At 41.1% G+C, this 12,631-nt stretch overlaps 1 protein-coding gene across 1 annotated transcript; it reads left to right on the forward strand.

The window, feature by feature from the left end:
• The first annotated feature begins 1,399 nt into the window (after positions 1 to 1,399).
• Positions 1,400 to 12,370, forward strand: LOC126405526 (chromobox protein homolog 1-like). Its single transcript, XM_050069292.1, has 6 exons — positions 1,400 to 1,451; positions 1,605 to 1,811; positions 5,828 to 6,098; positions 6,416 to 6,587; positions 6,711 to 6,805; positions 8,637 to 12,370. The coding sequence occupies exons 1-6, from the start codon at positions 1,400 to 1,402 to the stop codon at positions 8,785 to 8,787; spliced, it is 948 nt and encodes a 315-aa protein (XP_049925249.1). The 3' UTR covers positions 8,788 to 12,370.
• Positions 12,371 to 12,631: the final 261 nt, after the last annotated feature.

Genomic DNA, 12,631 nt, shown 5'->3' on the forward strand with positions numbered 1-12,631 from the left:
TAGGGGAGAGGAGAGGGCTCTGTCTTATCTCTTCATAAACTAAAGTCATTATTTTGCGCGATGGACGCTTCATATAATAACATAACAATATACTATCTATGGTGTTATGTCATCATGTCATTTCTGTCTCTACATGGTCACCTGTTAACAATTATTCTCTGCTCTCTGTATCACGCATGGCGGAGTTCTGCCACACACACACTCTGTATCACGCATGGCGGAGTTCTGCCACACACACACACAGGTGAGCACGCTAGAGTGGCTCAGACCGCATTTTCCTGACCAAACCTGACCCCAAGCCCGGTGCAGTTTGTCACCTGACATAGTTATTGTTATGGACAGTGTGTAAATAACCATCAACAGACTGCTGCTTTTATGCACAGACAGGTACGCTGCTCGCACAGCAGCACAGCACGGCACTGTTGCAGTCAGGCGTTGTCACGTAAATAACAACTTCCAGCACTTAAATAACACAAAACAACAGCATGTCAAGTGACTTTTTATTTTTATTATGTTCAATAAAATTGTATTTTCCTAAATCTTGAGACACCTCATATGTAAGCTAGACAGACATTTCACCTGCTCATACTGTGCACACATGTACTGTATGTACTTAGTCCTAAAGAGTCCTTCTGGTGCCAGTAGATACATAGAAACATCCCAGCAGGCTGTGCTTTGCAAGCATACAAAAAAGTTTCACACGTGAAAATTATTTTTCATGCGTGTGCTTCACCTCCGCTGCTACAACTCCATCCTAGGGGAAACACTGCTGTGTGCGTTTTGTGCAACAGGTGGATGTGGTAGTCTACTGATAGAGTAGAGAGAGAGCTAAGTAGCGTTGAAATAGAGTAGAGCAGGGCAGAGAGATGGAAGCAAAATATATTAAAGCCGGTGTTAATACAGCAGAACTGGAGAGAGGGGTGAAAAATAAATGGAGGTGGGCATGGCTCGAGGACAGCACGCTAGTTCATCTAATGGCACATTGTTAAAAATATGCTAAAATGACAGCTGTCTGTATGTAGTCTGTTTAGCTTAGTTTGCTACTTACCTTAAAATCCTCCCTCTATCAACGCTGATGTTACTTGCATGCAGTGAATGACATCAGCAGAGAGGGAGCAGGACAGAGGACAGGAGGGAAGTGACTGATAAAATGTAGTCAACACTTCACTCAGTATTGTGATGTCAGAAGTATTATTTATAAAGTGATTTTGCTGTTGTAAAAAATACTGTTGATGCTCTAGAAACATTGGTTATATTCAAATATTCAATAATCCTGTTCTGAATTTATTCTTCTTAAATTAATATATTTTCTAAAAAGCATGTAATGTGAGGAAGACACCTTAAAATCATACATCCATACTCAAAATAAAAGACCTGATTTGATAGCGTGGATTGCAAAATGAGGAAGAGAACACAAACAACGAGGGATGAAGAGAAGAGACAGGCCAGAGGTAATGGCACAAAGTGTCCAAAGTTTGGGATCATTTCAAACTAAAACAAAATGAAAATCCTGTACAGTGCGTCTACTGTGTCTAGGCTACTACTTAGCAGCAGAACGTCAATAGTTGAGCATCTCAACAGAAAGCATTCTGTCTCGACAAAAGGTGACATTAACATTAGCCTCTCCTCGGGCTGCCAGTGCCTGGAGCTCCCTGCTCATCCACCGGCCGCCGGACCCCCTCCAGATGACGAGCAGGGAGCCCTAGACAGCACAAAGGGAAGCCAAACACCATTCATCTGCACACACCGCCCACACTGCCACAACACATCGCTGTTTGAAAATCAGCAAAGTTTCCCTCTTAAGAACACAAGTCAGTACGGTAGCTGGCGAGGCTTTCACAGCGTTTGGCTTTTCTGTGTTTATTTTTCTCAGCATAACTTAGGGACATAACCACATAACATAAAATGTTGCAGTCTGTGAAGCCTGAGCACCATTCATGTTTTTATTGTCATAGTCACACACACTTACAGTACTCCCCTCACAGTGATGCATAAAATATCCCCAAAAATCTAATCAGATGATGTAAGTAGCAGTGGGAGCCTAATTATTGTTGCAGTGTAAGCAATAGAAATGTTGATTATTCTAAAAAGGAAACCAATTAGCTGTTAAAATGGACTTGTCTTTTTTATCTTTTATATATTTACTATTGTTCTTTAATAAAGCACAATTATTTAATATCCGATTACTTGATGAATCAATCAGTGGAATACTTGATTACTAAAATAATTGTAAGCTGCAGCCCTAATTTGTATAATGTTTTGTATATTGACTGTGCATATAGATAAATTTACAGTCTATATGGCTTTAGGTTTTCAGATTTGGGATATTATTTGTTTAATTTTCAAACATATGTAGGAATAAGCAAATATGATATGCAGATATGCACTGACGATAGTCCCTTGAGGACTGAAACGTTTGCTGCTTGTTTGTCTGTGAAGATCCCCAGTAAAATGATCTTTCATTAAGACTCTCAGTCTACATTTGTTTTCTGTGTGCGAGTCCTTTTCCGCTTTTTGACAAACATATGTAGGGACACCAGTATTGTAAACTCTCCAGATTGGACTACAATAGACAACGAGAGACCACCGGAGGGTCAAATGTTTAGGACTCAACCCCGGCATCACCCCAGTCTTGTCAAACGCTCCTTTCAGCCATCCTTATGCCAAGAAGAGGTAAAAAGTTCACTTGAGATCCTTCAAGGCTCCAGATGTCAATAACATCTTAAAAGAATTCAGCTTGGAGCAAGACGACTTCGTAAGACAATGCTTCTTAAGTCCAAATACATCCTGTCCCTGCTTGTCATCCTGGGACCCCCTCCCCCTACCAAGTGTTTCTGCTGAAACAAACTTGGTATGTCTGTTGGAAGTGAAATTATACATGCTTTTAATGCATGTTTTTAATCACTCATCTAACATGGAGCCATACTGGCATCTTGTGACGGTAGTTAAGGAGGGTTCCCCTTAAGGAGTCCCATATTATATTTAGAGTTGAAATATAGTTGGATTGATCTATCAACTTGTTTTCATGAATATGTGCCGTCTCATTCTGTTTTATTGCAACTAAGTCTAGTGTGTGTATACGAAACAGTTCATACTTGTGTTCCGCTGATATATGCGGTATAATAATCATTAAATTTAATGTTAAGAGCTGATTTTGACCATAATGGGAAGAGTATGTGTCTATCACGTGTAGGGCTGTACCCAAATATTCGGATATTTGAATATTCGTTTCTATGGGTAGGTATTTGTTATGAAAATTTGGTATTCGATATTCATGTTTTTATTTACTTTTTTTTTTTTAAATTTTTTTGGTGCTAAATGTATTTTTTTTTTTTGTTGGTAAATGTAGGTTATCAATAAAAATCAAAACTTTTAAATTGCATTGTTAAAAATGTGAAAATATAGTATCGCCTACCAGCTGAGCTTGTGCGCATGGCAGGCTTGAGCGCATCCGTCTGAGGCTGTGGATCAATGCCAAGTTTTACCACGTTATCACTATTCCCTCTAACTTGTAGCTGTTTTTTCGTTATCGTTTGAATTTAATATGAATTATGGAACCGTTTTTGTCAACGTTTGTTTCCCCCATTTTGTACAATCAATTATTGTTTAAAGTTTCAACAAGTTTCTTTTGGAGTGCGTGATACAAGTGTGTTTTGAAAACGGCCGCGGACTGTCACCTGCTCAACGCATCAGTACCTTCGGATGCCATGACAGTAATAGCCAGTAATGTCAAAATATCATTTACAGACCGATTTAACAAACGATCACTGCTGGGTTACGGGTCGACCCGCGCATCACCACTCAGCTCAGTCTATAAATGCTGAACACAACAGTAAGGCTATAGACATTATATTCTATTCAGGCCAGCAGAACCGAACCAGCAGCGCATCAGCTCTACAGTGCACGGCACTGCTGATTAACCATTTTATTGCAGCACAGAGTGTCTGCCAGCAACCAATTACTTGCAGAGGCTTCCTACAACTTGTTTCAACGGTTGCAATTTAATCAGAAGACAAATTAAACAGGGTGACTAGCCAATGTGAAATCAAAAGAAAGCATAGAATAATGTACTGGAGGAGACTGTTGTGCCATCACATTTTTTTGTGGTTTGAGAGCAAAGATCCAGGCGCCGCTGTGCAAAACTCTGCAATACAATTGGGTCCGAAAAAACCCCGGAGATAATTGATAATAACTTTGATAATATCGAACGGCCTCCGAGATTGTTTTCAACTTTATTATAAGCAAGTAGCCACAGCTAGACAGAAACTGCTTTTCGACCTGTCACTCCATCAAAAGTTCATCGGAGCCAGCGGCTGCCAACCACTTGTCACAGTGGTTTCTTTTGCCAAACCAAGTGACGTTCTGCAGCTTAAGAGAACCAATGTCTGAGGGCCACCCGAAGGACATCACTCCACCTCTGCGTTCCAGCCGGTTTCATTCAGCTGGGAAGTCCGGGAGCGGCAAGGTGACAGTCCGGGGCTCCTCAGGAGAATCAGGAGAATGATACAATGCTGCTAAGAAAGTAGGCAAAGAATTTCCCTCACCAACCGCTGTGCATTGATGAGAGTGATGTTGAATAGGAGATTTAATTATCTTGATCTTAATTTAGGTTTCCTTAGGTAAATGGATTTGCGCATCCCTGCGTTGCCCAATTTATCTATAGTCACATACTCTCACTATTGCCAAACTGCATAACTTACATGAGTGTTACTTCTTGTTTTAATCCATGTATACATCTTACTATATAATGACGAAAACTCTGTCTGTGGGTGTGTCTGTTCCACGTTTTTCTCCTGACTGACTTGGTCAATCCATGTGAAATTTGGCCTCCATTATTGACCCGATCAAACAAAATGGGGGCGCTAGAGAGCTAATTTCTTATCTAGGCTTAACCACCATATCGATTTTTACTAAACTTGGTAGATATGTAGAACCTGACACCGCAAGGTGACCGGAGAAATTTAACTGTAATTGGAAACTGGGTGGCGCTATAACAACAGAAAAATGCTTAAAAATGGCTAAAATGCGACCAATCGCTGTGGCTCCCCCTGTGGCCGAGTGTTTTGTTTTTTTTTTCTTCTAATTTTTGGTATGACTAAGTCATGGTATGGTATGCTGTACATAATCACGGAAACTGTCAGGGGGTCATTCTGTCAGTCCCACGTTTTTCTACTCACTGACGTGGTCAATCTATGTGAAACTGCACATAGGCATTGAGGATTGGCATAGGTAGAAGGTGACAAAGCTACCAATGGGTATGGACTAGAACTGTTGATTTTTGTGTTATTTCATATCATCCTCATTCATTTACTCATTTGTTACACATTTAGCCTAAATAAATTTTCATTTATCGCCAAGTAGTTGTCTGTGTATCTCATTTGAGCAGGAACTAAAATCACTGTAAAGAGAATTCATAACCCAAATATTGAGATTGATTCATTATTGATAAGCGTGCTGACGATTTAATAATTGGTTTACGGAGTTACTAATTTGATAAGTCGCTTCCCTCATTGGGAGGGTGGTACCCAAACTTTATTACGAGTGCAAATATTCTAGGTATTTCTCCTACACATACTTTTAACATTTATGTACATAACCACATCAGAACCATATAATATCAAACACAAGTTTAACACTACAGTTTCTCAGTCCCAGTGACTCACTGCATTAAAAACCTATCAGCATCACTGTCCTGAGGATTGGCCACATCATCAACTCTTACACTTTTTCCATTGAAACGGAACTACTGTATAATTCATCCATCAGTCCATTAGTTATTCTAAGCCTTGTAGCATTATCTGTGCATGTTTCCTCTTTGCTCCACCAGAGGCACCCTCAGCAGACGTCAAGCTGGCAGCCGTAGCAGGAAAGAAGGGCAAGAAGGCTGAGGAGGAGGAGCAGCCTGCAGCGCCCGCAGCACCTGCAGCAGCAGCCGCAGCACCAGAGGCGGCGGCGGCAGCAGCAGCAGCAGCAGCAACAACAGCAGCAGCAGCAGCAGAGGAGGAGGAAGAGGAGGAGTATGTGGTAGAGAAGGTTTTGGACCGCCGAGTGGTCAAGGGCAAAGTAGAGTTTCTGCTGAAATGGAAGGGGTTCTCAGAGTGAGTAAGAGTCTGTAAAAACATTCTTTCTCTTTTTTTATTTAAGGATTAGTTTTAGAGTTGACAGAGATTGTAGTTTTAAAAAATTGCAAATAATGTAAAAAATAAAGTATGCGTATGGTATCACTCACCCAGAGTTAAAAGTTAAATTTTTCAGGTTAAGTCGAAGCCCTGCAGATGATTTTAAGAATGGCATTAAAAAAAAAAAAAAAGAGAGAAAAAGAAATAAGAGGGACTATTTACTGCCTCAAACAAGGACTGACTGAGATTTTACTAAAATATCCACAATTCATTTCTTTTTGCCCCCATCTTTCCAGTGAGGATAACACATGGGAACCAGAAGACAACCTGGACTGCCCCGACCTTATTGCCGAGTACATGCAGAAACACAAAGAGAAGGAGGAGAAAAAGAAGGAGGGCAAGAGAAAAGTCGTCAGTGAGACCTCAGGAGACTCTGAGGAGCGAGGGAGCAAGAGGAAGAAGGAGGAGGTGAGTGAAAATAGAGGTTGTTCCAGACTTAAGACTTCCTGCAGTTAGCCAGCTTTATCTCCGAGTTGTCTGTTATTTCTTCTTTGCTCGTGTGTTTTCTTGATCGCATATTTCTGTCTCAAGGGTGAGAAGGCCAGAGGTTTTGGCAGAGGTCTGCAGCCAGAGAGGATTATTGGAGCAACAGATTCCAGCGGAGAGCTGATGTTCCTTATGAAGTGGTGAGTCTTCACTGTCAGTTTATAAAGGTCCTGTAAGATGGCTCTAAGGTGGAATTGCTCTTTCTTTGAGCTGGTTTCAGAGCTCAACAGTATATTTAACAAACAATACAAAATGGACTTATGATGATGAAACACAATGTGGAACCAGGGGGAGTCTCATTAACTAGGAAATAAGAAGTCTAGAGAAGATCTCTTGTTCAAAGCCCAATTTCAGCTGCAGCTCGAACGCAGAGCTCTGTACAGCAAACCCCCATTCATACAGGGCTTACAGGTTGGTTAGATTTGGCTTCATCATAGAAAGCATCAGCCAGGAAATGCTGAAGCTGATCATTTTGTAATGAGAACAGAACACATCAAATGCAGGTGAAAGATCACCCAAGCTTATAACAAAACATAGGTGAAGTCATTTAATCACCTTAAGAGCTCCTAGAGCAATAGTTATCCATCAGTCAAGGCTCAAAGGTCCAAATTTTTCCTTAAGGCCAAGACAGACCAAACCAACATCAGAGAACTAGTGGCATGAAAGGCCAGCTGTTGCATTGCCTCACTTTGCTTGTGTCTCAGCCAAAAGGTTGCTCTTGAACACACTGCAAACACTACAGCCAACGGCCAACTAGCACAATCATTCTGTGCCGGTGTGAGAGGAAATAACTCCATACCAGCAGGTGGCAGTGGTCTGTATTAATCATTCCTATTCATTCATTCACACATTCATTGTGGGTCAACAGACAAAAGCACATACTGCATTTAAACAATGCTGCTATGAGATAAAACAGGATGTACCAGCCTGGCCCGGTGTCTCACTCCGCTAACTTCTCACTACGGCAACATTAGCTGCTCTCTTTCAACAGTGTTAGGCTAAAATAACATGCATTCAGGCTGTAGTTTAACTGAGCTGTTCTGTCAAGAGATGCAGCAACTTATACCAATAGTGTGTCAGCAAAAGGATAAAGTTACGAAAGGAGGATATCTCTGCTAGCCTCTAGGTTAATTTATGCAGTGTAAAAGTGCGTAAGCCAATAACGGGTGACCAGCAAAACAAAAATGACAGTTATTATTGAGCCGTATTACTTCTGTTCAATGATGTTGTTCATTCATGTTTTATGGCTGTTTGAAGAAGTTCGCCTTCAGGCCTTTAAGCCAGACAGCCCTGAAGTTTCAGGAAAAAGATCATAGTTTAGGTTAAAATGAAAAGATTTCTTCCAGAAAGTGCTCTCTGACAGAAAGCCCTGATGGTTAACTTGTCCCATGTGCTGTTTTTTGTGTGTCAGTGGAGGAGATTTAAAGGAAATTTTACTGCACTTAACCAGTTTATCTTTTATGAGCAAAAGCAAAAAAGAAGAGGGCTGATGGCTTCTTCTTTAACACACTGTTAAATGGGCATATGATACCGATCACAGGCCCCTGAATAGCATCGAATCAAAATCATATCGTGGCATACTTTATCATATCAGTAAATATTACATTGTAATGAAACTAGCAATTTACACCCCAAATGTCTGTAAGCAGGAGACACGGTTGGCATCAACACCTAATCGTGCTATGTAGGAAAGCAGGAGCTATGTTAGCATACATGAAAAAAAAAAAAAAGAACGGCAAAGAGAACGACTTTGCCATAATAAAACCCATCAGTGTGTGTTTATTGTTGGAGGAAATAAATTGTTTAATACTTTTCTCTCTCTTGTTTTTTCTCCCTTTACCCTCCTCTGCCTTGTTTGTCTTTCCTTTTCCCCCCTCTCTCTACTTTTCTTTCTGTCTCTTGCATGTTGCTCCTCCCTTTGTTCTCCCCTCTCCTCCCTTTATCCACTTTTTTCTTGATTTAAATGAACAGGAAGAACTCAGACGAGGCTGACCTGGTCCCAGCCAAGGAGGCCAACGTCAAGTGTCCCCAGGTGGTCATCTCTTTCTATGAGGAGCGCCTCACCTGGCACTCTTACCCCACAGAGGAGGAGGAGAAGAAAGAGGAGGAGAAAAAAGACTAGAGGAGGCAGGGGGTGCAAAGACGAAAAAGAAAGGAATTGTTGAGGTGCAGGGCGGGAAATCAACTATTTGCTGGTGAACTGTTAATTACTGGTAATTGATTCTAGCAGCCACTTTGGCAGTGAAAGTGGAGAAAATCCAACTGCTAATGTAGCTGACAGATGTTTGTTTTCCTGCCCTGAGAGGAAACGGCGTCCTTTCCTCAAAAGATGCTCCCACCTGTATCTCGACTGACAATGTACATTTTAAAGAGGTATTCTGACACTTGTCCCTCTTCTCTAAATGGTTTTCCCTCACCAAGAACATGTCACTTGATGGGAGCTGGTGTCTATGTTCTACTGGTATTCCTCCTTGGTGTCAAAAGCTAAATATTGAACTGAATACAGTGAGATGACTATAAAAGTTTGTCCCCTACATTTGGTGACAGGTGCCTGGTGTTGGAAATAACAGGAATGCAATGCAAGCTGTCAAGCTACCTCTTTAACATGTGTGTTCATGTGTGAAGCAAGTTGAGTATTTGGCTGTGGCTGGCAAGTTTGTCTCTCCTCCCAATCATGATCCTCATATAGGCGGCTCGGAGAGCATAAACTTCCCTTCCTGCTCTGCCAGGATACATTGGAGGGAACTTCTTTTGGAAGGGAACGAAGTGAGCCAAGGTATTAATGGAGGAGTAAAAGAATGGACAGAAACCATTCGTCTCTTGCAGTATCTGTTCTCTTTGTGCCACCTGGGTTCTCATTATTTTCTACGTAATGTCGTTCTTCAGTTGAAACTCTCAAACGCCAAATGACGACTGTACTTTTCACTCCAACATGGACAGTTTGACAAGAAAGGGGCTAGAGTCTGTTTGAAAAGACTTTGTCTGAACATGTCCTACCAGCCAATGTGGCAGCCGACCAGCCAAATGTTTTCAGTCATTCCAGCCACGGATGATGCTGCACCCCACAGCTTGTTCCTCACTTCCTGTTTAATTCTTTTATTAAAACTAATGAACAAGTCTGTATTTTACTTAACTCTTAGTTGAGACGTTTTGCTTAACTGATCGAGCTTCAAAGGAAGACTTTTCTGTGAATGTTAAACTGTCAAGCTGCCATATTTCACGTGGTGTAACCATATATATATTGTGTATATAGGAGGATGTTGCACTCTCCTAATGATTTTAAGTTAGTCTTGATATTTTCTTGAATACAGTCAGCACAACAGCTAGTCACATAGAACTAGTAAGCACTATAAATTCAGCCACCATTTCACTACGACAGTATTTGTCTTGTAGGAAGCCAGATAGTCTCCTGCCAACAGGGCTGGAAGCAAAATGACAACTTACAGAAGTCATGTAAGTTACTTATGTAAGTAACTTACAAGTTGTAAGTGCACAACTCATTCTTTGGCAGCTGTGGCCGTTTTGACTCCCACATTTCTCATGTCATTTTAGCAATTTTATCAAATTACTTTTTAATGGAATGAAGGCTGGTTGGATACCTGCCAAAGTGGCTGGTAGAGTGTACACACAGTTGCAAAATCCCCATATGGCAGGTTGTAATTTCCCACACTGCTGGAGTGATGAAGAGGTGCACCCTTCAAGAAGCTGAGACGCCCTTTAACCTGTAGATTAGACAGGCAAAGATGATTTAGTTAGAAACACATTATACAACAAGGCTGAAAATCTTTCCACTTCCAAACACAGGTTGAAGGTGTCATCAGCATGTGGCTTAGTGTGAATGAAATCCTGCAGCCTCTTAGCCTTTCTTTGGCTTTTATCCCCTGGTGTTAACCTACCAGAGCACTGCTGTCCAGTTTATTTTTTTTAATGCATTGCTTCTGGGATTTAAAAAAAAAAAAGCAAGCCAGAGTTAATGTGTCCTTTATTTACAAGGTGGAGCTTTTGTCAATGACGCCGAATTGCAAGAGTAAGTAACCAATGCTTCAAGGTGGAGTCAGCGATTCTGGAGAAAGATGGTTGATATTTGAACTCAACAGCCAAACAAATACACCTTGTACATCAGAGATCCTTTGAAAGGCGATGGTAATGTTTCCAATGTTATTTACTTTTCACTACTGTCATGGTGTGGCTCTGCTTCATAGGCGAGGACATTAAAGAGGGAGAGCAGCCGCCACACTGTTGTGTAGCTCGTTCCAAGCCATTTTGTTGCTGATTTTTGTGTGCACAGAATGGGCAGCTAGTCGACTGTGGGGACATGTTCACAGAATTTGACCGAAAAGTGTATTGGATTAGAATTGCTGACTATATATTGAGCTTCTGTTGCATGTTTTGATGGGTGTACATCAAACACATTTCTCTGGAAAGTAAAGGCACCTCCTCTAAGTTGTTACTCTGTAAATGCTCCCCAGTATGAACCAAAAATGAACTGTCACATTAACAGGTGTTGGATAAGAGAACTATCAGTGTGGGAATTGAAGAGCCATATGTTGGTGAATTGTCAGCTGTAGTTTGTACATTCATTTACTCTGCCAGCCATGTTGGCCCATAACCAGCCAACAAGCATGTTTGGCTGATGTTTAAACTGGCTTTTTAACTGTTCTGCTGCTTTGGCTGGTAGGTGTTTTCCTGATGAGACCGCAGCTCTGTCACTCAGTAGATACACACTCTGTAACAAACACACCTGGGTTTTACTGCTAATAGAGGAGATGATTGAGAGTACGTTCAATATCGTCGCCATTTCCACTTTTGTTTTTAACCTTGACACACACTCAGCTATATGTGTTTTCTAGGCTTTATTATTTTAGTGTGCACCGGCCGGGCAACACTCAAGACTTGAGTTTTTCGCAGTTCCTCGTGCTTGCAGACCGTGCTCTGTTTAACACGTTTTGATAGTTGCATAATCAAAACAGGATAGAAATCTTGAATTCTGCATGATTTAACATGACGGCTTCATATGAGAGTTCTTTCTCTGCTACCTAATGTTTCCCAGCGTTTTATGTTTTGAATGTGGCCCGGCTGTGCTTTTTTTTTTCTATGTATACTGTATTAAAGCTAGCGTAGTAGCTTTTTCTGTTAGCAGACCTGGGATAGCTAGTTCATGTCCCCCATCTCTGAACTGTTTCCTTTGGGTGGCCTTTTACTGCTGGAGATTTATCAGAAAACTGACCTTGAAGAGAGAAAGTTGGTTCAGCTGTAAATAGTTTCTAGCATTTGAAAATAGCTGTGCTAATGCTGTTATTACTGTATGTTAGTATCTCTATGCTGGGTCTAAGCCAGCCCCTTTCCATTTGACTGTTTTCACACCATTAAATATAGTATTCAGTCAAGTTGAAGAAGCTTGTTTTTAAGGACTTTTGGCCTTGGATTCTTATTTCCCACCGTGTACATCAGTGTTATGAGTACAGTGTCCTGCACCCTGACTGCCTTCTGTTTTACTTTGCCATTCACAGGAAGGGATTGAATTAGCTGCACCTGGGTCTGCTAGTTAGCTTTTCTATATTGTCCCTGAAATGTTTCTCTGTATTTAGCGGATTAGCTTGTGTTGTCCTGTTGCATGTTTATTGGTTTCCCTTGCAATGTCACTGTCATGGCAAATCTACTTTTAATTGTTTGTTTTGGACAATAAAGGGTTTTCGTTTTCGTAACTGTTTGTACTTTTGTGTTTCAGTCAGTCCTTTTTCTAGTTTGAATGGCACACAATGGGACATGTGTAACTACCAGCTGTGTGATGGCTAAAACCAATGTTGGCCCATTTCATTTACAGCAAACCTTTGACTATGCCAGTTCCTCCTACAGTTCCCAGAATTCACTGCTCAGGCTGCATTGTCATATCTGCATGGAGCATTTCGTTTGTTTAGACAGAAAATCTAATTTTAGAAACACTTGATTCCTCAGGCCAGAGCTGG

This window comes from Epinephelus moara, chromosome 18, assembly GCF_006386435.1.
Source record: "Epinephelus moara isolate mb chromosome 18, YSFRI_EMoa_1.0, whole genome shotgun sequence".
Classification (NCBI taxonomy): Eukaryota; Metazoa; Chordata; class Actinopteri; order Perciformes; family Serranidae; genus Epinephelus; species Epinephelus moara.